Source organism: Pavona decussata, unplaced genomic scaffold, assembly GCF_977016875.1.
Source record: "Pavona decussata unplaced genomic scaffold, jaPavDecu1.1 SCAFFOLD_258, whole genome shotgun sequence".
Classification (NCBI taxonomy): Eukaryota; Metazoa; Cnidaria; class Anthozoa; order Scleractinia; family Agariciidae; genus Pavona; species Pavona decussata.
Window position 1 is genome coordinate 395,489 of NW_028145661.1, and position 24,994 is coordinate 420,482.

Below are 24,994 nucleotides of genomic sequence, written 5' to 3' on the forward strand. Positions count from 1 at the left end.
TAACTAAATTTATGCCACGTCACTTCTCTGCAATGCTGTTCTTGACGATGGCACACCAAAAGGCCCAACGGAACAAATAACATATGACCAATGTTGAAAGCAAATGGCCGTGCTGACCGGTGGTATTTTCTCTGACCAGAAGGAAAACTGACAGCCCCCTTTCTGAATCACTGCCATCTTAGACAAACATTAGCCTCCCACGCGGTCGTTTTTAATGGACTCGTAAATTTGATGGCACCGCATAAATTAGATCATGTTAGTACATAATCCTCGTTTCAACCGAGTGATCACCGTGATCCTAACACGGTGACAAGAATTATAAAACTGTGTTAAGGTACTGATTACTTTAGAAAACGCATTGCCAAATTTAAATTCTAAATTTATCTCTTATTTATTGTATAAATATGTTGTACATGTGTAATATTTTAGTTTGTAATTGCTCACTTTGGATTATGTCGTCACGCTTCAGTCTCCTCGCAGATCCATTCGACGCGTCCACGAAAAACAAAAACAAAATTAAATTTAAAATTAAACTCCAAGTTGTCGCGTTATTTCCGTTGTCAAACCTTTTTGTAATTGTGTTATCCACATGGCCATCTCGGTGTTTCGTCGAATCTTTAGAGTTGCCAACCGTACTACAAGAAGTGCTCAACGTCGCGTGATATGCTAATTTATTAAAATTTCAATGCTGGTTCAAAAAAGTATGTCTGAAGTTACCAAAAGAGCGTCTGTGAGGGACGCTAGTCTAAAGTGAGTGAAGATCAAACGTTGGACACCAGAATAAACGAATTGAACTTTGAAGGATTAATTTAAAGGATGTTTTGACAGCGTTTAACAAATGCTCGGTCAGTCAGTGAGTAACAAATAACAAAGGCGCGGTCAGTCAGTAGCAGAATAGAACGCATTAGCTTCGAACATGTACTTCTTAATTTAATCGCGCTGAAACCAAGATCTGTCATTCAAGTTATCTACCCTCAAGCACTAAAACGAGGAACTACGGTAAGGTAGTTTAGAACACGGCAATCTACCCTTACACTTGTTTGAAAGATGTACGTGCATGCTTTCTACTATTAAGTCCCTTGTATTCCTTCAACATCATAAACGTAAGGACAGCAATAAAGGACTGAACATTAATTCAACCCTTGAAGCTCCAAGTGATTCCAGGAGCCTATACTTCAATATCAACAAATAACGAGCATTAGAAATGGGTTTATTTAAAACATACCGTTTGATTTAGCCTGATAGTCTGCTTGGCGTTCAAGTTGTTCAAGAGCCTCCTGGTGCAAGTCAAGGCTGATTAACGGGGTACAGGAATGAATATTTGGTGGTTTATTGCGAAATGTGAATTATATTAAAGTATTGACGCGTTTAAAGGCTCCAGGGATTCAAGAATGCGTTTGAATATTTATGATTTTATTATACATTTCTGTAACTCGGAAACAATGCGTCTGTAGCCAGGCCAGAAATCCCTGGGATTATTACTTTTGTTAAAGACTTATTTGGAATGCACGTGTTAAACGACTTCTATAAATCTTTTAATAAAAAAAAAAAAAAAAATGAGCGACGTCTTGACGTTACCATGAGATTTCTAATCAAGCTAAAAATTATGGCCAATATAACAGTTCTCTTATATATTCTATGTGCACATTAAAATGTAAACATCTTTCACCCTTTTACTGCTTTCCGCAATGAATAAAAAGGAGCCAACAAATAAATGAATAAATGATTTGTTAATTAAATCGGCGCTTTTTTTATGACCAGCGGGATTACTCAAACCTCAAATGCACACATCCCTTCTGAGGCCGCAGCCAATAGAATATTGACTGGATACTAAAATTTACAAAAACGTAACATTGAGAAGACAACAAAGCTTCCAAACGATAAAGGAAGATACAAATTAAAGAAGGTACCACCAAATGGTACATTTTACTAATGAAGCTGACCTCTTTAACAACAACCGACTACTACATGCAAAACAAAAGAGAAATTTTATCAGCTGTCTTCGCTGCCGTTTTCTGTAGTTCTGAATGCGCTATGAAATTAAAATGCATAAGGATTCGTCAGCACGTGACGCGTGGTTATTTTCGTTAATTTAAAGGATGCTTTGACAGCGTTTAACAAATGCGCGGTCAGTCAGTGAGTAACAAATAACAAATGCAGTAACAAATGCGCGGTCAGTCAGTAGCAGAATAGAACCATTAGCTTCGAACATGTGCTTCTTAATTTAATTGCGCTGAAACCAAGATCTGTCATTCAAGTTATCTACCCTCAAGCACTAAAACGAGGAACTACGGTAAGGTAGTTTAGAACACGGCAATCTACCCTTACACTTGTTTGAAAGATGTACGTGCATGCTTTCTACTATTAAGTCCCTTGTATTCCTGCAACATCATAAACGTAAGGACAGCAATAAAGGACTGAACATTAATTCAACGCTTGAAGCTCCAAGTGATTCCAGGAGCCTATACTTCAATATCAACAAATAACGAGCATTATAGAAATGGGTTTATTTAAAACATACCGTTCGATTTAGCCTGATAGTCTGCTTGGTGTCAAGTTGTTCAAGAGCCTCCTGGTGTAAGTCAAGGCTGATTAACGGGGTAATCAGGAATGAATATTTGGTGGTTTATTGCAAAATGTGAATTATGAAGTATTGACGTGATCAAAGGCTCCAGGGATTCAAAAATGTGTTTGAATATTTATGATTTTATGAGACATTTCTGTAACTCGGAAACAATGCGTCTGCAGCCAGAAATCAATCCCTGGGATTATTACTTTTGTTTAAGACTTATTTGGAATGCACGTTTTAAACCACTTCTATAAATCTTTTAACAAAAATAAAAGAAAAAAATGAGCGACGTCTTGATGTCATCATGGCATTTCTAATCAAGCTAAAAATTACGGGCAATATATCAATTCTCTTATATATTATATGTACACATTAAAATGTAAACATCTCTCACTCTTTTGGCGCGAAAATTACTGCGATGAATACCATGATAATCAGAAATGATTTTGGAAACATGACGAGCGGAATACAAATCAAGATTACTCAAACCTCAAATGCACACATCCCTTCTGAGACCGCAGCCTATAGACTATTGACTTCAGAACTATATTTCTAATCACCTTGCACATTCTGCACCTTTATTTGCACAATTGAATATCCTAGATATTTTTAAAGTGAATTCCCTTTATATTGCAAAATTTATGTTTTCCTATCACCAACGTTTGCTGCCCTCGCCCTTTTTAAATTTATTTCCAACTCATAATCATGATACTAGAACCTCAGCTCATTTTCGACCTCACACCTACCGAATTAATATCAAGCAATTTACTATACTCTTTAGAGGGTCAAAAATATGGAATGCTTTGCCATTATCAATTACGTCTTCCCCCAGACTATCCATCTTCAAAAGAAAGCTTCTTGATTTCCTCAGTTAATTGTATGAAACGTCCGACTCTGTTATGTCTTTATAGTCTTACCACCGTATGTTAAAAAATCTAAATACAATGTCTTTACTAGTCTTAAAGTCCTAACACATCTCCGAGGAGACCTCTAAGTATAAGCCCGGGGGTTTCTTGAGGTCTCCTCGCCACTTCTTACTTCTTCTTTTACTATTATTATTCACTGTAAACTTATGTAAGATCCTAGTCTATTATTCACTGTAACTTTCTATGAATGTATGTCGTGGTGAATAAATAAAATAAAATAAATAAAATTTTGTATTAAATTTATTGGATTACACAAGATATCGCGGACCAAAGGGAGGAAACGGTTTTGAAAACAGGGAAATTTTTATATACTAAAAGCGATAGCGGTGAACAAGTTTAATAATTTGTCATTCAGGACCTAAATTCAATTATTTCTCTTACAAAATATTAAGCCTCATTTCAGTTATTTTTCTCGACTTCTAAACACTCTTGAAAAAGCACAACAACAGGTATATCCTTTTTAGCTTGTCGTTTGCAGTCCTTCCCAATTGTACCCGATTTTAATCTACTTTATCCCTTTCTTGATTACAATCTTTTGGATGTGTTGATAAAAAGCGCCAAGCACTATTTCAAAAATCTATGTGGCTGGTGTTTTCACCCTTCAAAACATCTAACATCCACACTGCAACAATACTAGAAACATACGAAGATCTTTCAAGAATAATCCAGTCTTTTTGCGGTGTTGATTCTTTAACAGCGACAACATGCATGTAAAAATAATTTTCTACGAACCTGCGATATTGTCGTGATAAATGCCACGAGGTCTTCGCCTGATAAACTCACAGCACGTGTACATGTTTAAATACCTTTGCCTCTTGATTTCAGTCTTCAAAGGAAGGGTGTGTGTTTGTGTGAGGTGGGTGGGGAGTGGGGGGCAGCCACCCCACTCAGGGGGAATAGTGATACTCATAATTGTCTCTTAGTTATGGAAACCGAAGGTATGCGCCTCTATGGAGGTGATATATGCTTGAATTTGCGTGTTTATATTATTTGGCACAATTGCTCATTTTCAGACCCGTGTTGTGTTTATAGAGAAGCCATATGCCCGAGGTAATGCACGCCCACTGCAGGTACTGTTTGCTTTCTCGGCATATCAATTAAAGATAAATTATCGCAAAAATTGAAAAATTGAGCAAACTATAGGACCTATTTAATGCTGTGTTATAGATCATCAAGCGAACTAATAATATAAACTACAAAAAACAAGTCGATAATCCATCAGAGCGACTTGACCGAACCACAACTTAAGTCCGATTTCGGCGGGGCAGACACGCTACATTCTGTAGCCTGTGTAGCCTTAGGGGAGTCCTTAAGCTTTCAAATGTCACAACATATACCCCACTTTACATCTATCTGTCATTCATCCCGACAGCGAAATCAAAGGTATTAAAAAACCTTTCTGTCTATAAACTTCTCTCCTCCGTAGCTCTAGGCAGTCTTTCGCGCTCGAGCGGAGACAAATGAGGATATAAAGAGGAGCGCGGGTATCGAGCGACACAAATAGGGGACTGGAGAGAGTAAAATAACGAGGAGCGTGGGAAACGAGCGTTGATATAAAAGGGACCGGAGAGAGTGAAATAACTAGGAGCGGGAGTCCGTTTTTCTTCCCGTTTCCGACTTTTCGTTCCTTTTTCTATGAAAGAGACTCTGAGGACGAGAGAGGTCTGTGAAAATCAGCGCAGCCGGGGCTTGCTTCACCGGGTAAAAGCTCTAGTACTCAACTAAAAGAAGTCAGTGTATAAAGCGCCTGCCTTTTCCAGCTGAGCGCGGAGTGCCACAACTGAGAAGCTTTGAGCAGGAAAAACATTCCACCCAGGGGTCCTTTTAATATTGCACGCGAGGTGTCATCATATGCCAGGAAATGTAACATGAAACAGCCACAGTGTATTAAAGTCACGCAGTTTCAGTTGCTCTTTCGAGAAAAACTCGTGCCTTTCGGCGCGTAGTGTTTTCCGGAGTGGTATTGTATGATTTTTCACAGTAAACTGTCAATTTCGCAAGGGGTTTGCCTTCGTTTCCATAACATTTTCCAGCCCAGACTGTCAAAAAGGAATGGAAATTTTTGTATCTATCAATAACTGCGGCGGGCAGCAATTAAATTTATTGAATATAACAACAGACCACTTCCTCTGGGCGAGGATTGACCTTTCCCGGGACCTTTACACATGCATATTCGACTTGGTAAGTTGTATCTTCCATGAAGCCGAGGGAAATAGACATCGGTTTGTTCTTGTGTCATTTGCTTTTATTTGCTTCACCTGGGAATGCGATGCTCAGATGAATTGACGTCGGCTTCGATAAAATAATTGACTTCTGAAATTGAGTAGTTGTATTGTTGTGGTCCAGCTTTGTCTTCTTTGAATTTGCCTATGAAATTTCCGCTCAACATTTAACGCAAGTATCATAGGATTGAAAACTCGAAAAGCAACCGGTATACGTCTAGGAATTAGAACGATATTTCGGAAAAGATGTAGGTCTTCAGATCATTGTCGAGAGTCGAAGTCTTGTTGAATCTTTGTAGCGAAATTGAAACGAAATGTTAATAGTAAATTATAGGGGGAAACTGATCGAGGTTGCAAAAAACTCACGCGCATTCGTCATGGATTCACGATCATATAAAAGCAAGACAAGGCATTGGTGAGTAGTAAAATTTGTAAATAAGCTATATCAATTTTAAGATTCTGTTTTTGGAACTTGTTATATTGCATAGCTTGGATGTTAGTCATTTATTTACTGCACTATTTTTATCTACCGAACTGCCAGATTAATTCAACCATCACTGCACTCTATTAATTATCCTGTTCTGCCATACTTGGGTAGTCAGTTTTTATCGAACTGTTGTTATCTGTCGAGCAGACTGCTTTACTTGGGTAGTCAGTTCATCACAGAACTGTGGTTATCTGTCGAGCAGACTGCTTTACTTGGGTAGTCAGTTCTTTGTTAAGCTGTTATCTGTTGAGCAGAACATTAACCTAAAATTGCGCTAAACTTCCTCTTGTTGCAGTTAATGATAAGCCATGAGTGATTTAAAATCACTGTAAGCTCATTAGTATAATTTTTTTCTCGGCCAAAGCTCAATAAAGCGAGCCGAGCTCGGATGACCTGGGAACGAGCGCGGAGCGCGAGCGGGGGCTGATCGAAAGGAGAAAAATAGGAAGGAAAAAGCCCCCGCTAAATCCTGTATCGAAGATCTGTGGATTTGATCGAAAAATCTGATGAACGCGTAGATCTCTGGAATGGCAGAGTTTTCAGACGATGAAGCGCCCCTCCCATCATTGGAAGAGATTTTTGCTGGAAGAGTCGACGATTTGGAAGTTTTCATTGGAGAATAGCCCTTTTCACGGTTAGCTCTGCTCATTTGAATTACAATGAAATCTAGCAGGTATGTGAGGCAATTTCGGGCTATTTTGTAGTTTTAGCCCGAAATTACCTCGCATCCACGTTGGATAACATTGGTGGTGCAAATGAGAAAAATCAACCGTGAAAAGGGCTATTGTCGATCGATAATGAGTGTGTTTATGTCCTATTTTCTTCTGCGCTTGTTACATCTAAGTTCAGATGCGTAGTTAACGCTGGCTTTCTGCTATTAACAAAGACAACAAAGCCCGAACAAGTACTCCTTTACGTTCTTCCCGTTCTCTCGCGGGAAAGTGGTGAGGAAGCGGAGTTCGGAAAAGGTGTTAAAAGGCGAGGAAAACATGACTTCACACCTTCGATGGCTATATTGGCTCAAGCAAAACGTTTTGAAGTCGGTAAGTGAGACGAATTCGATGAAAGCATTACTTTTTGATAACCGGACAGACGAAAAAGTCGGACAGTCGGATTTGTTGCGTCCAACCCGGGTTTTTTATTAAACGGTAAAAATATTCACACAAAATGTTTCCGTTTAATTAATCCTCAACGTAACGAGACAGGGAAACAATGCCACGGTTTGGTCTCACTACAAATCACAGAACGAGTCAAATTGTTTTCGCAATCAACTAGTCAACACCGAAGTTTTCGTATCGAATTGTTTTTTGGTTAAATAAAAACCTTTCAAATGTATACTATGAATTATGTTTCGCCTGGCCTGAGGCTAATAGTTCTAAAGGCATTACACCTACGGCTATAAAAAATTTGGTTCCCATGGCAACTCATATTTTTCCAGTCCTCTCCTACCAGATTTCAATATTTTAGTGATTTTCAGCTTGAAAAACATTTAACAAGGTCACAAACTCAACTTAGCATATTTATACGCTTGCTGGATCATGCAGATGAGGCACCATTGGCAAATATCAAAATAGAACGCCAAAGGTGGCCAGCAAAGCCTTAACTATCAAGGAGGACTGGAACCCAGGTTGTTGCCATGGTAACAAAACTGATAAGCTCATGTTGTGGAGCGCACGTAGAACAATGTCATTGCAAAGAATCAAGCATTTCTGATTCAAATTCGCTGAGATATCTTTTATCATAATATTTGATCAAAATTCGGGTTGAGTTTATGACGTCATCACTTGGCTAATTTGCAAATTTTAAAAACTTGAATATCTCTGAAACAAAAAGAGATATTTGAAAATAGTAAACAGCATTGTTCTTCTCGTACAGACTACTTATTTATTTTTTAAAATGGCTTAGATTAAAAGGACGCGAATTTCGTCATAGTAGCACTTTAAATGGCCGCGTGGGAATTTTTAACCGGGGTAATTGTACCGAGACTCAGAAGACTGTAAAGTTCTATGTCACCAGCCTAGTACCCAAATGTTCCCTTCTGTTTACGCTCGTATGGCGGGAATATTTATCTATGTCACAAATTTTATTTTATACCTAATTTTCGCGAAGACTTAGTTTCAAGAAATCGAGAGACTAGCATTTGGAAGGCCTTATTTTCGCCTTAAAAAAATGCAAATGCCACAGATATTGCATTTTTAAAATAATAGTTATTTTTATTGCGATTTTCCATTTTTCACTTGTAGTCATTGCAGAGGAACAAATCTAAGCAAATGACTATTCCTTAATTACATTTTGCAGTCAACAAAAAAGGGAGTAGGGGTGTGGGATTTAAGGTAACGAGAGGTGGTAGATTTAGACCACCCCACCCCACATGCCACACCCCTCCCCCCATTCGCTCCCTTCTCGTCTCTCAGAAACGTGTTCAGTATCAAATTTACCTATTTAGGTGTCCAAAAACAGTCCATTTGCGGATAAATAGAGGCTGTTTGATAAAAAATGACGTTATGATGACGTCAGTATCATGTTATTCTCACTCGTGGTCACTCGTGGTCATTCGTGGTCACTCGTGGTCACTCGTGGTCACCCGTGGTCATTCGTGTGTACTTTTTAGACACGATCTTCACCAAGTGTCCCCTTTTCCGTTCCGGCTTTAGACGTGTTTTAAAAGATGGTGTCTAAAAGTACACGCGAGTGACCACGAGTGACCACGAATGACCACGACTGACCACGACTGACCACGAGTGAGAATAACATGAAAATAGTAACTGACGTCATAATGACGTTATTTTTATCAAACAGCCACTATTTAACCGCAAATGATACTAAAGACATTTCCGAGAGACAGGGGAGGGAGCGGATGCTAAGAAGGGGGGGGGGGGGGTCTAAATTAACCGCATTTCTTTACCATTTATTCCAACCCCCCCTTCCCTTTTGTTGACATTGCCTCTTCCATGTCTTCGCGCTTTTTCGACTGTAAAATATAATTCCCGCCTTTTCTATACTTCCCCACCCCTCTTTATCCTGGTTTGCTAATGCGAAAAGATTTTTTCAGAAAAAGAATAATTGAGTGCAAAATCTACGTGAAAACTGCGATGGACCTCGAACGATAATGCTTCTAGTTGATGTAGGATCTACAAGAGACCTAACCAGCCAAAAATGAGTTTGTATTATAGTGCAAAATATGTATTAAGGGAATTTTCTCATAATAAACTAAGACTAGTTTCATGCTTCTAGCAAGAAAAGGCTGTTGTTGGTTAAAAAAGCGGTGGTGACGAAGAAATATCCTTCGAGTGTAAATAGGTATAATGAACCTGGTTAATATTCCCACGCGGCCATTTAAGTGGACTAAATGTAAATTTGGTGCACGCCTCAACACATGCTAGAAGCATGAAACTAGTCTTAGTTTATTATGAGAAAGTTCTTTTTGCGGTTAAATAGTGGCTATTTGAAAAAAATGACGTCATTATGACGTCAGTTACTATTTTCATGTTATTCTCATTCGTGGTCACTCGTGGTCATTCGTGGTCACTCGTGGTCACTCGTGTATACTTTTAGACACGATCCTTTTAAAAATGTACAAGTGATAGGCAAGTTAAGCGACTTGTAAAATACAAGCGTGCAAGTGCATCTGCGTGTGTGACAATTTCCGGCTATGATCTTGAATTCACCGCTCCTGAACCGGGTTTTCGGTGTCTGACACCACATGTTGCGAAGACCTTGTTTTAAAAATCAAACCACTTTTGTTCCAAACGAAAAACATTCAGTCTGATAAAGTACATAATTATGGACATCATGAATGGTATGTTACTCATCTGAAGTGAAAATTAAATATTTAGGAGATTTTTCAATATTTACAATTTTTTAAGCGATTTCTCGTGATGCCAAATTGACAAATTTGCGAGGCTAAAATCATCAACTGGTACATGGCGTTGAGGATAAAGATTTACACCACGTGAAAGAGCATCCTTTCTTCTTATAAAATCCGCTTTCAAAACTATGGGCAACACAGAAGGAAATTTTTGAGGCCGCGAATTACAAGTAGTACTTTAGTGAAATTTGAGCTTTTCTGTCACGGGATTCCGTTTTTAAAACTCAGATAAACACAACATGAAAACGTTTCAAACAACAATGGTTTATTAATTCTTGCTACAGGGAACTGCCTGTACATGACCTATGCTTATAAGACTATTTTCCTTGGTTTTCTATCTTTTAGGGGCAGTGTCAAAAGATTTTAGCGGAGTTCAAAAGCCGTACACGGGTCAGTTTACGTTGTCAACCGGTCGCAACACTAGTAAATATGGAATAAAATGAAACCAGGACTTCTTTCATTCAATCTTACTTTGCAAAAAATGGAGCAAATAGCTAAGAGTGCTATATAATTCATACCTTTGAGCGGCCACACTGGATGTTTAAGAAATATGGGACATCTATAGGAAACATCGTAACACTTTAGGCCGTTTTTAATACATTTGATCACAAAGATTGTGTTACATACATTTCACCGGTAGACCGCTGACCTTGCACTTACGTACGCCCTTGTCCACGGGATAGGAAGCGATGTTTCGTCCAGCTAGACCCCAAAGACAATTAATTATATAATCAGTTCAAACTGAGATTACGGTTTTGGGTTATCACAATTTTATCTGGTTGCGTCTACACTCGCGCAGTTGTTTTGATTTTTGATAAATTTTTTCAAATTTCAGTCTAACGTAGCCTGCGAATACAGCCGCCTCTCATCGCTCCCTTCCCCGAGGGGCGTTTCGCGAGGCTACCATGAATGCTACTCAAGGAGAGTTAAAAGCAATAAGACTGTCTAGTTCATCTGGATAAGACCCGATTTTCAATTTATTGTTCACAAAAATTGTCTGTTGTATGATAGTTTTCATACGATAAAAGATAGTTCAGCCATCAGTAATGGAATTTGAGCAGACAAAGTATGGTTTCTTTGGCCTTAATAAGTCAAAGTAAGAACACGATCCAACAAGATCATGTTGCCTGAATATATGATGCTATGCTCTGAATTTTTAGAGTACTTGGGAAAGCCGACAGGCACAAATATCGAGGTCATCTCGTGGATAAGTCTAGATTGCACAAATGTGATGCTCCGATCTCCCTTCGTTTGCTTGAAATGATTAGCTGCCCAACTTGGTTGGACCGGCGCAGAATCGGTTTTGGCAGCGCCGTCTGATGCCATAAGCATCTCGATGTCTTGAGCAAATAGACCTGATTAGATGGCTGTCATCGATTTCGAAGATATCAAGGGAAATTTTGCCCTGAAGTTTAGTCAGTTAGTTATGTCACTTTGTAGAACTGGCCTTACAGCCAAAGGAGCGTAGCTGTGCCGTCCAGGCTGTGAAACCCTGGCCCTCTTTCTGACAAAAATTGCTCCCCCTGCGTCCCTCTCTTATTCCTGCTGACAATGTACTATGGTCGACTGTAGCAGGTGTGAGTCGTACTGCAGGAATTGGGGAAAATAGGGACGACAGTGGTGACGCAACCCCGTTTCCCTCCTCGCTCTTACCCCGCCGCCTCCCCCTTACCTCCCCATTCTTTACGTCGGGAAACTGTAACGGTGACAAAGCAGAGGGCCAAATAACTTAAAAAAAGTCACTAAAAATCATAAATGTGTGTGGATGTAATAACCAGTAATTCAGAATCAAATTGCAAGCCTTATTAAAGGTATTCTTATTTAAGGTCAGGAGTTTTGCGTTACAGTAATTCGATACCTGCTCTGCCTACGAGAAGCTCCGCCTCAGTTTTCAGTGTTCAGTCAGCAAACCCCGTGGCCCTTAGATACATGTAGTTTCGAATGTCTGTGCCACAATCTCTGATTGGAATACATTGGGTATTCGCTGGATTTCCAGCACTTGGTCCACATTGTCCTCCAACAATCGAAGCATACTCACACGATACCATTTCGGCTCAATTTGTTTGAACGCCGTGAAACCAGAATCGAGCATTTTAAAAGTTGGATTGCAGAGCAAAATAAACAAACTGAAGCAATCTGAATACCAACGTGGGCTAACTGCACGTTTAGAAAGTTCAGTGACAGAAAATACAGCTCACAAGTAAATCGCAGTTATAGTTTGTATCGAAGGGGCAGTGAAAAATTACCCTTGGCATGCGCCCGGGGAGTACCATTCGAGCAAAGGCCCTTTGATCTTCCTAGATAAGTCGAAGGGCCTCTGCTCGCAGGGTACCCGGGGGTGAAACTTTATATAAAAATTGACGGGGATGATCGTAGCTTTCGGGGGTTAAAATTCGTGGTTCGGTACCTGTCAAAGGTATGGCGGTACCTTTTATCCAGTTTTAGGGTATTGAGCGAAAACATGTAAGAGAAAGTTATTATAAATATCAGTCACCTGTCACTTAGCGTATTCATTTTAGAATTGGTACCACTAAGTGGGAAAATTATACAGACCACGGCTACAAAACATATTCTGGTACATTTTAGTGGTACTTTTCAAACTTTATGACGATCAACTCGTCAATTTGGTATAGGAGTCCCCTTCCCCCTGGGGGCAAGTGGTCTGCGCAAACTGTAACGCAATCTCTGCCGTTAAATCGCGGCAAAATGCATATATCGTTCCTGATTGACATGATGTGAGGATTTCTACAATGTACAGAAAGCTCGCTAAAAAGGTATGAATTTCATAGCACTTGTAGCTATTGTTTCATTTGTTCTAAAGTAAGATTCAATGCAAAACATTGTGGTCCGAATTCAAAACGAGCATAAATTACGTTTAGTGATTTTTGCTAATTAGGTGCGTATCATATGACGTCAGTACGCTTATCGTAACGTGAGCTTCGTTGATCGGTCAGTCATAAGCTCGTTTTCATAGGGCAAGCACGTCAATTCGCCCGCATCATGGCTCACGCAGATCCCTCTGGCGCTAAAAAGCGATCCACACGCAAAACAAAATCAACCCGCGACGAAGATGCCTTTGTATACGACTTTGGTCTGCCACCCGTCCATTTTCCGTCGGCTACTGACCAACAGCTGAAAACAGAAGAAAGTCACAAGGGGGACACACCTTTAAATACGGTCCACGCTTTAAGTCCCCAACAACAACAGATGTTGGCAGTCTACCAGATCCTTGCCGAGCCAAACCATTTGGCCCAGCAGATTTCCCTCGTCCAGGCTGAGCGTGATAAACTGGCATTGGAGTTGGAACTTCTTCGCTTCAAACAGGCACAGTCTACTCCGCCGCCACCCTCAGGCGCTGCCAAAGGCCAAGGGACATCAGCATCCCCTCCAATGACACGCAAAAAACGCCACGTCGACTGGCCGCACGAGTTTTGCCCAGGGTCCTTCATCAGCATCCCTACGCTCGATGCTTTTGCCCAGCGTCTTCTTGATCTTGCCTTTGCCGATTCTACTCATCGGAATATGAAGTCTCACATTAGCTTTTATACTAAGTTTTGCCGTTCTGTTTCATGCCCTCCCTGGCCCTATTCAAATTCCCTTTCTTATACGCTACGTCGCTTATCTTACCCTCTCTGGGCGAGCTTATGGCACAATCATTAACCATCTTAGCATCCTTAAGCACTTTCACCAGCTTTTAGGTTTTGGTAAGGTCTGGGACTCACATTATCGTTTTCAGTTAGTTCTTCGAGGCGCCAAGCGATACCTCGGCGTGGCTCCTACTCACAAACATCCTATTACGCCGGAACTCTTGCTTCAAGTATACCCCTTATTTACCTTAGACACGCCTCTACATGCCGCGATGTGGGCGCTATTTCTCGTCGCTTTTTTTTTACCTTTTTACGTAAATCTAATTTAGTGCCTGATGCGCCGAATTGCATTTCTTCCAAAGTTCCCTTGCGGTCTGATTTAGTCTTCACCTCCCAAGGTGCCACGCTGCATATTCGGGCTTCTAAGACTATTCAATATCAACAGCATTCTTTGTCAATCCCCTTGCCTCGCATTCCTGGTTCCCCTCTCTGTCCCGTCACAGCTTTACGGCATCATCTGCGGCTCAACTCCGGTCCGTCTCACGCGCCGCTTTTCTCGGTCATTTCCCCCACGCCTCAGCGCTTATTTCCTCTTACGTATCGCCATTTTTGCGCTTTTCTTTCCAAGACCATTAGTGCACTCGGTTTAGTCCCGGCCCACTATTATCCTCACAGCTTTAGGCGCGGCGGCGCTAGTTTTGCTTTTAAATGCAACGTTCCCACCCAACTTATCCAGCGGCAAGGTGATTGGCAAAGCGACGCCTATCTCGTGTATCTTGAGATGACTCCTACTCAAAAGCAACTTGCAGTCAACACTATGGCTGCAAATGTTCCGCGTTTCTCTCGTCCTTAACCTATAGTCTCTCATTTTTTACCTATATATATTTAGCTATTTTTGTTTTCCTATTCTATTTACAATCACGCCCCTTCAATACCACCCAACTTCGGTTTGGGCCTTTTGGCGGGAGTCTATTGATTCAGCTACGACGTCATTCGCTACTCAGTGTACAGCAGTCGAATCTGACTCAATAAACTTGTTACCCAAACCTTTCGTTGTGTGATTATTGAGAGCGCGTGATTGAGCATAAATTACGTTTAGTGATTTTTGCTAATCAGGTGCGTATCATATGACGTCAGTAAGCTTATCGTAACGTGAGCTTCGTTGATCGGTCAGTCATAAGCTCGTTTTCATAGGGCAAGCACGTCAACCCAACCCTCCCTCCCACGGGAGTCTATTGATTCAGCTACGACGTCATTCGCTACTCAGTGTACAGCAGTCGAATCTGACTCAATAAACTTGTTGCCCAAACCTTTCGTTGTGTGATTATTGAGAGCGCGTGATTGTTGACTACGCAAACTGACCTTTGCGACCTTTATACGCTTTTGAACTCGAGGTCTAATAACACTGCTACAATCTTTTGTGCCTGCCCGAAATGATTAAAAACCACGGAAAGTAATATTATGAACGTGGGCCAAAACCTCTAGCAAGTACCAACAAACAATTGTTGTTTGAAACGTTTTCATGTTGTGTTTATCTGAGTTTTAGCATCGGAATGCCGTGACAGAAAGCTCAAATTTCACTAAAGTACTACTTGTAATTCGCGGCCTCAAAAATTTCCTTCTGTGTTGCCCATAGTTTTGAAAGCGGATTTTATAAGAAGAAAGGATGCTCTTTCACGTGGTGTAAATCTTTATCCTCAACGCCATGTACCAGTTGATGATTTTAGCCTCGCAAATCTGTCATTTTGGCATCACAAGAAATCGCTTAAAAAGTTGTAAATATTGAAAAATCTCCTAAATATTTAATTTTCACTTCAGATGAGTAACATACCATTCATGATGTCCATAATTATGTACTTTATCAGACTGAATGTTTTTCGTTTGGAACAAAAGTGGTTTGATTTTTAAAACAAGGTCTTCGCAACATGTGGTGTCAGACACCGAAAATCCGGTTCAGGAGCGGTGAAGCCTCACATCAAAAATAATTATCGGATCGAAGTAAAGCATGTATTTCTTGCAATAGTTTACCGTGGGCTATGTTGTGAATTTTTTTGAGAATTTTGAATTTTTCGCTATTGCACACCTCTGGTTGATATTTACGGGCATCCGCTCTTAAACGTGTTATTTTTAGTGTAGTTGAAGTGTTTACAATTTCGCGTGACGTTTCCCACAAAACTCGATAGGTGAGGCTTTTAAAGTTTTTCTGTCCTCCTGAGGACCAAAATCTGGAACTGTGTTGCATTTAAGAAACCGGACGAGTTGGGTGGCAACAAGCAAAAGCGAGCTTGCAGTTTAAGCGAGGAAGGAAGATCACGTCGTAACATTCCAAACATTCCGTCGACAGATGGAACATGAACTGAAATTCTTTCTGTTCCCGTTTCGATTACTATAACAAATCCCTGGTTTACCAGGTTTGGTCAGGCAGTGAGCCGAAGAAATTAAATATTTGAACACTAGAAGAAATCAGGAGAACTGCATAAAATGTACTCTACACTCTAAACAAACACATTAGCTGTTCCTGATCCGTGCCAGTTCGAGTAATATTCAGGTGTATGTTCTTCTTTACATTTAGGTCGTCTACATTAATGCAACAGAAACGATACAATTATTTCAGACGTTCAAAGATCCGAGGGATTTCAGTAGCCCATACTTAAACTTCGAAGTGCATAAGCAATGTGTTCATTTAAATACATACCGTCTGTTTTGTTCTATCAGTAGTCTTGGCGTTCAGCAAGGCTGTGTGATTTCGACTGCGAATGGTACGTGTTAATGTGATTTGGGGATTATTATAATTAAAGCGCTCCAGCGATTTTGACGGATGAATATTAGGGTCTGTTTACATGAGGGGCGGGTGCTCTGGGTATACCCGGGTTATTGCCCAGCAGAGCGAAAACAGCCCGCCTTCTTGCTCCTACCCCGAGGCATCGAAGCGTGCCACTGCGTTGTAAAACAAACTAGAAGTAAATAAATGCTCCAAATCGCACTTTTTCATTGATAATTAAGGCCATCTGACCTCAACACGATTTATTTTGATGTCTAAATTTACGGATGTCGTTCTCTACAGCTCCTAACAGCCTTCGAGCCCGAAACGAAGGAATACTTTTTTCAGCTGTTGTCAACATCTTTTGCCAGAATTAAAATCTTCAGTGCGGAAACCTCGGAATAGCATTTGGCCGAAATATTAACATTCTAATGAACAGATATAACAACTTAGTAAGAATATGAGACCCTTGCCATTCGAAAATTGCACATTTTTACAACGTTTAATCTAATTTTCGTGTCCTGTTGCTATAACCACCCCTTGGTGTTTTAAATTATATTTTTTTTATTCTTTGGAGGTATCTTTGCAGGCGCGACAAATTTTGACTCTTCACGGCCTTCGGGTAGAACACTAACCTGGCCACATCAAAATTTTATGACCCGTTCTGTATTTTAAACTATACATCTACAGTTTGATGAGAAATTGTTTTGTTTCCGGCTTGGATACTTTTAGAACAAAAACTCACCATAAGGTGGACAAAAACCCTCTCGCTTACTACACTACCTTATTTGCGCTGCATGTTTAAACTGTAAAAATTAAAAATAAATAAATAAATAAATTGCCATGAAGGGCGTGAGTGTCACAAACCTTAGACAATGACCCTATTCGCTAACAGTTTCTTTGTGGTTCGGCGCTTAGCCTATCAGCGTCCCATCGGTGTACTAAGACTAGCGCTTCATTACAAATCCCGCAAACATTGACATACAAACGAACTGCGCCATTTTGGAAGACCTCGCAAGAATCAAGATCGCGAGAACACAGTAGGAATAGGACTCTTTTTTTTTAACAACTCTGAAAGTAGTTCAAAGTATGATATAAACAGTAAAATAATATGCCGATCAATTCGAAACTTTAACAGCCCCCTGGCACCCACCCCTCCTTCTCCCACACGTTTGTCTCCTGCGGCCAGAAAGCCGTTCAACTCAAATGCCTCTCCTCGAGGACAAATTTTCAGTTTTCACTGCGGTCACTGTTCATGTTTTACAGACAAAGATCTACATGTATTAAAAGATCCCAATCACCCACAGGGCCTTGCGCTGCCCCACTCCTTTATCCCGCCCTATCCTGCTATATCGATTCAGATTTTTCCTGGTGAACTGAAATCCTGTAACATCCTCCCTAATACCTGACGACATGCGAAATACGAAGTTGTGTGTTAGCAAACGCTTCATTTGGCAGAATATATAGAGATATATAGATTTTATTTGGCCGAAAAATGCTTTCGGGGTTAGTGGCACTTTATGCTTTCGATTAAAGCAGCTTCTTTTTAATATCCTTTCACGATCTGGGATGTTGTGGATAGGAGTTTGAAATGGTATGCCGGTACTTTGGCAAATGCGGTTTATGTAATTTGTAGCAGCTGCCTGAGTGGGGAGTTTTAGAAATTGCTGTCACTCGATGTGTTGTTCTTTCTGTGGTTTAAGGGAGAAGGAAAACTACGACACATTGCTAAACATGGTCATCTTCACAAAAATCTTTAAAACGGTCAATGTATATTAACTTTTCTCCAAGCGCTGATATGAAAATGTTGCTTTCATTTTGGTAAGCGCAAAGGACGGTTTAGGCGGTTTCGATTTCGTGCTCGATCGAAAACTACAAACCAATTAACTCTTTCATTCTCTGGAAATAAAGCGAAAGTTCCTTTATTTGACGCTAAAATTTAAGAAGGAAATCATGAGTATTTCAGGTCAGGAATACAGATATTATTTTTGTTTGCCGTTTGTCACACTTGATGCGTCATTTGATTACAAATGACCCTTTCAAAAACTCTTTTAAGTCTCCTTTTGAGTGAGCCATTCGCTCAACAAAGGCGACATCCTCTCGTTGCAAGCTCCTCAGCACTCACTGAAAACTAGGAAAAAATTCACGCGCAATTTCCAAATGATACATCGCGTTCAAATCCCAACACCGATCAAATTCCACACTCCCCTGGGAAGTTACATAGTCAAATGCCCGAGGTATGCCCGCAGGAGTCGAATTGACTGGCGCATTTAAAGTCTTTTGAATAACTGTTTAAGAAAAACGACACCTGTTTTGAGTGAACTATCTATCGATTTTTGAAGACATGTCTCAACAACTCTTCTGTCATCTTCAGTTTAAATTGTAAAATTGAACAAAAGTTTTAAAACTCTTTTGTAACACATTGTCACGTATTCTTTTTAAATTACTGTTAGTTTTTTCTCATCTCATTAGCATTTGTATGTACTTATTATAAATTCAACTTTGTACTTTATAATTTAAAGTAAAGATGGCTGTTGTCGTTTTCCTGCCTACTGCTATCCAGACCATTTGAATAATATAAATTCAGGTAGAATAGAAACCGAATCCCCTTTCTCCCAAACATCACCACGCGTTTTTTTTAATATTTACGGTGAAGTGCCTTACTGCAGCTTCTAACGACAAAATTGGTAAAAACTGATCACTTGAATGCCATCATGATGTTGCCAGGCTACATAACCAGAAGATTTCATGTTATTGGTTAGAAAGAAACAGATAATTCTTTTATTTTCAGACTTATGACAGAACAGGACATTGTACTGTCACAATTTAGGACAGCCAGGGTCATTTCTTGAAATTGCGACAACGTGCTATTAAAATTCACCACAGCTAGGCGCTACGTTATTAGAAATACGACAGTCGTTGTTGCCAATAAGGGATGTATTACAATTCACGACAACTTTTATTACAATTTACGACAGGTATTGCAATTCACGGCGTTAATACAACTCACAACAGTTACCTCACGACAAAATAGTACTTTTTTTGCAAAAATTATATTATCTAACTCTTGTGGTTTAAGTTATTACAATGGTAAAGCATTGTTACAAAAGCATGTGACAAAATTACCTGAGGCTAACCAACGGAGATGGCAAGTTTAAAGATTTATCACGCTGGGCATAATTTGCAAATATATATATATTTCTTTTTTAATTCTTGTCAAAGCTTATTTTATCTATTTCCTTTGGACTTCTGTTCCATCTTGAATGAAAATAACAACGTAGACATTTTTAAAAGTCTACTTTGGCTATCCACCTCAGTCTCACCCAATCGTAATAATCTTTGCCCCTTTACGCCAGTGACGATAGGGGCAACATTTGTTGTGCAACAATGTATTGGCTGTACAACTGTTCAAGATGTTGAACAGTGTATTATACAAGATTAACGTGTATTATACATGGTTGAACAGTGTATTCGAAGAGATTAACGTTGTTGAAAGTTAAATGTTAATATATGAAGCATATATTTTGAACTGCGGATAAAAGATCAAATAGAAGAAAGATCCTCGCAGTTACTACGCAACTTAAGCAGTTGCGAAATGAAAGACTGAAAAAGATTCTGGCTTGAACGGAATTCGAACCCATTACCTCTTCGATGCCGGTGCATTGCTCTACCAACTGAGCTATCAAACCAACTGGGAGCTGGTCATATTGTGAGTTCGTAACATACCCGTGAAGGATGAATAAATAAATGTAAATATATGAAACATATATTTGAACTGCGGATGAAAGATCACATAGAAGAAAGATCCTCGCAGTTACTACGCAACTTAAGCAGTTGCAAAATGAAAGCCTGAACAAAATTCATGCTTGAAGGGGATTTGAACCCATGACCTCTGCGATGCCGGTGCAGTGCTCTAGAGCTTTCAAGCCAACTCGGGGAGCTGGTCATATTGTGAGTTCGTAACATACCCGTGAAGGATGAATATATAAAGGTAAATATATGAAATATGTATTTTGAACTGCGGATGAAAGATCACATAGAAGAAAGATCCTTGCAGTTACTACGCAACTTAAGCAGTTGCGAAATGAAAGCCTGAACAAAATTCATGCTTGAAGGGGATTTGAACCCATAACCGGCTCTGCGATGCCGGTGCAGTGCTCTACCAACTGAAACTGAGCTATCAAGCCAGCTGGGATCTGGTCATAATGTCAGTTCGTAATAAACCCGTGAAGGATGAATTAATAAATGTAAATATATGAAACATATATTTTGAACTGCGGATGAAAGATCAAATAGAAGAAAGATCCTGGCAGTTACTACGCAATTTAAGCAGTTGCAAAAAGAAAGCCTTAAAAAATAAAATAAAACAAAATAAAATAAAATAAAATAAAATAAAATTCAGGCGTGAACGGGATTCGAACCCATGTCCCCTGCGATCCCATGAGCTATCAAGCCAACTTGGAGCTATTTGATCTTTCATCCGCAAATATGTGTTTCATATATTTACATTTAGTTATTGATCCTTCACGGGTATATTACGAACTCACAATATGACCAGCTCCCAGATGGCTTGATAGCACGGTTAGTAGAGCACTGCACCAGCCTCGCAGAGGTCATGGGTTCGAATCCCGTTCAAGCCTAAATTTTTTCAGGTTTTCTTTTCGCAACTGCTTAAGTTGCGTAGTAACTGCGAGGATCCTTCTTCTATTTGTTGTTGAAAGTTGTTGCACAGAATAGAACTTAGCTCTACTGTTGACATCTTGAACGGCAAACGAAAACATAAAGCATTTTATCATGGCGCTATAGACTCTAGGCATCACTCAAAAAACTTTTTAGATGTTGCGTGATGTTACATTATGTCTCATTCCCTTTACTGATTACCACCGCCTTTTTGGCGTGTTTTTAGCTAACTAGACTTCTTATTTTTTAACTGAAAAACTGTAAGCACTGGTTCAACCGTATCGCGGTTTAACTCATCGAGAAATGAGATATTGTCAACCGAAAAGAATGCTGAAAAATGTTCCAAACTCTATCACTCTATCTGGCCTGCTGTGGAGTTAATACTATACACAAACATCACCTGTGCATACATATTGTTCAACTAACCTGCGATGTCGTAGTGATACAGGGCACGAAGTCTTCGCCTAATTGCCTCGAAACACGTGTAGGAGTTATACAGGGTACTAAATCTTCGACTAATTGCCTCGAAACACTGGTTCATGTTTTAGTACACTTGCCTTTCGATTTCCGTCCACAAAGTACTGCACATCACCTCTTTGGCATCAGCGTGTAAATGATACGTAATGTGTAATTTCTGAGGATCGAGTGACATGGGAACGAATTAGACAGAAATTAATATTCTGACGTCATGATGTAGAGGGTTGCGTGTTGTCATGGAATACTTCGGGACTAGGTGTTTGGCGGGGGATTCTTGTCATTCTACGTTGATCATTCGTCCATCTTGTTATCTACTTTTTCGCTTAAGTTTTGTTTTAGATAGGTATGTTTTTTGTACCCTTTCTTCGGGGTCAGGTGCCACTGCATGCATTAGATTGGGAACACGTTTTCACATACTTTTTGGCCACTTCTAAAGGGTGTCTTTTTAACTAGTGTTTTTCCCGTATCTGGCGTGGCACAATTCTTAGGTTTTAAACCATTATATGTATATAATATTTTTCTAGTAAAATTGGCGATAATTCAGATAATGTTGTTACATTGTTATATTCTTCAGATGGCTGGCTGACTCATCCTAATTAAACAATTCACATGGAATGTCTCATGTAAGTGACGTCAGAACAGACCGTTCGTATTATTTGACGTTGTTTGGTAGTTGTAGTAGACCCGTGGAGACTGGCCCTAGCGAATCAAGGCAACACGGGGCCCTCGTCATTGGCGAAAGTGGATTCTTTCTATTGCAACGCATTGCGGGGGAAGAAGTGGTTATTGAAATCATCAGGGAAAATTTTGTCCCGTCGCCTGGTCAGGAAAACGTATGTTCACGATGTGCCTACAATTTTTCTGTAAAAAGGAAAAACAACAAACAAACAATCAAACAAAAAACAAACAAACAAACAAACAAACAAACAAGAAAAAAACTGAACAACGAAGGAGAATCAAAGGCGGAGGTAGGAGAGGCGAAGAATCAGACTCAAGAAGAAGTTGAAGTAAACGAAGTGACGCGTGAAGTTATAGAGGCTGCCAGATTTCTCTTGATCAAATAACTTTAGAGGATATACTTAAATCTGCTTTGATTGTGCTCAGAGAACAAATTTAGCTGATGAATCCCGACCGGGGATGTCCTTTTCTTCGTCGCGTTCGTGTCATTTTACGTCTTTCATTATTAATATCTTGTTGAACAAAATTCGTGCAATTCTGTAACATATTTCTCCTTGTAATGCTAGCTAGCCGGTGTGCATGAAAACACACCGAGTTAATTATGGAGGATGTTTGCTGAATAATTCAGATTTCAGCGACTGTGTAACTATCTCTGCAAAATCAAAACAGGAATAAACCACAGGAAAACCTTCGTCGAAGGATCACAGGTGTACATAATATTCCTCAGATGGTGAAGTAGTTGGTTCGCAGTCATACGTTCTTTACGTTCATTCCAAAAGTCAGAAATTCATGTCTTTTATTTTGACGAAGGGCCGTCAACATAGTCACAAGTTTCCTGCTTAACTTCCACTGTGTATAATTGAAACTCCTGTCTTACATGTACTGTATGTAATTACCACTTTGCAGTACTGATATTTTAGACCTAGCAAGAGGTAAATAATTTGAGTCGTCATTACTCCATATCGGGTATGTCCATATACTTTCATTGCCCAAGCTACTCTTCTTCATGAGATATGTTCTTTACTAAAATAGAACCTAGCCTTCCATTAACACGACTATTAGTAAAAGAAACTTTACTATCGCATATAATGAACTCAACTGACTATTTTATAAACACTCAATTAATTTCATTTGTTTCCTCGTGCTTCAAATTGAGAGATAAACTTCTCTCCGGAATGTTTACTTGTACTGTATGAATAGTTTAAAATGAGCAAAGACTTCAGTTATTGTAATTTATTTTTATTTTTTTTTATTAATTTTTTTATCTTAAGAATTAGTTCACGAATCAATAATTAGTTATGAATAGCTTTTGCAATACTGTATTTGTTATAGTCATTGCAAATAAAGCTTGTTGTTGTTGTTGTTGCCAACAAAAATTTGTATACAGCTGTGTACATTTTGCACTGGTACCGTCTGGATCCATGATACAATCTGCAGTTACTAACCTCAGACTCTGAAAAAGCTCAACTGACAGCTTGCTTTACTTTTTCTTCTTACGTGAAAAAGGTTCTAACATTACTACCATAGGAACGAACTCTGATACGAATGGGGAGATTATGAAACCGAATCCTGGGAAGAACTCGGCTCGTAATCGACAAGGTTTCCTCATGTCCTCCTCACATCCCGCGTGGGTTTATTCCGCGATAAACACATAGAAAATGCAATCTATTGAATCCGTATTTTTTTTTATTTTAAGATCAGCAACATGCAGCTAGCAAATATAAATTGTTTAGTAAAAAGAGACAACGACCTCCTGATGAACGATTGTTTTTTCAGTTGTTTTCACGGTCCTAAGCTTTGTTATTTTTGTACAGCAGAACCCGTTCCACAACAACCTTATTATATCAAACCACCGCGTTATATTACAACTAATTCTTTTTGGCCCAAACTTATTCAGCCATTTTCGAATCTAAAGGCTACTGTTTTGTATTGTCATCGGGCTGATGACCGTCGTGTTAGCGGGATGGCACAGTAATACCATATTTTTTAAATCATACACTAAAACAGGAGTAGTTTTGCACAGTTTATCAGTACGCGGCAAAAATTAGATCTTAGCAGGGAGATCTAACAACAATTATTCTCTGTATTTGTATGGTATTTGTTTCTAAATTAATGGACAGTCTTGTGTTTTGAGAAGCGCGCCTGCCTTGTGTGTAACGGTGGCTGTAGCTCCATACCCTCAAGTTTAATTTCTATTTGGATGCCAATACCCCTTGCAAAGATCTTCTTTTCCCGCATAATCATAAACCGTGGAAAATTCCTTTGCACTATACACCGTATAGAAATTGGACTTTCTCGGACCCTTACGAGATGTGCGCGGTAGCAAAAGTAGGCACCGTTCTTAAAAAGCGCCCAAAACACTTAATGCGGTCAATAACTCAAGCCAAATGAAGACAACGCGGATGTAGTGCTGACTGGAACAAGACCACAACTTTCCAAAGTTCGCGTAAGTCATATCCAAGTTGGAAAATGATGAAGTTTGTTTTACTGTGTTTTAAAGCTCTTCAGGGAAATGCACCTCGTGACATCATTAATAATCGATCTGATTTCTGTCATGCCACCAAGCAAATATAACCAGCGTCGAAACAACAATTGCTGCTCCAAAGCTCTGGAATGCTTTTCTCTAGAACTGTGTAACTCAACTTCTGTTGACATTTACTAAATCGAGACTGACAACGTCCTATTAAGTCCTATTAAGTGTCATCCAAGCAGCACTGTCGTCTAATTTTATTTACCTTT

General features: G+C 39.6%; 1 protein-coding gene and 1 pseudogene across 2 annotated transcripts in view; one reads left to right on the forward strand and one right to left on the reverse strand.

Moving 5' to 3' along the window:
• The window catches only part of LOC146456321 (allene oxide synthase-lipoxygenase protein-like), a 41,119-nt gene extending 24,740 nt beyond the window's left edge, over positions 1–16,379 (reverse strand). The window contains exon 1 of one of the 2 annotated variants that reach the window (XM_085093215.1): positions 16,355–16,379. Coding sequence is in view for 1 of the 2 variants with exons in the window: in XM_085093212.1 (XP_084949338.1) it covers positions 4,228–4,291 (64 nt within the window). In the remaining variant the exon portion in view is untranslated. Of the gene's footprint in view, positions 1–4,227; positions 4,307–16,354 lie in introns of those variants that run through there. The other variant, XM_085093212.1, reaches the window with a different exon arrangement.
• LOC146456322 (uncharacterized) lies at positions 12,718–15,387 on the forward strand (annotated as a pseudogene).
• Positions 16,380–24,994: the final 8,615 nt, after the last annotated feature.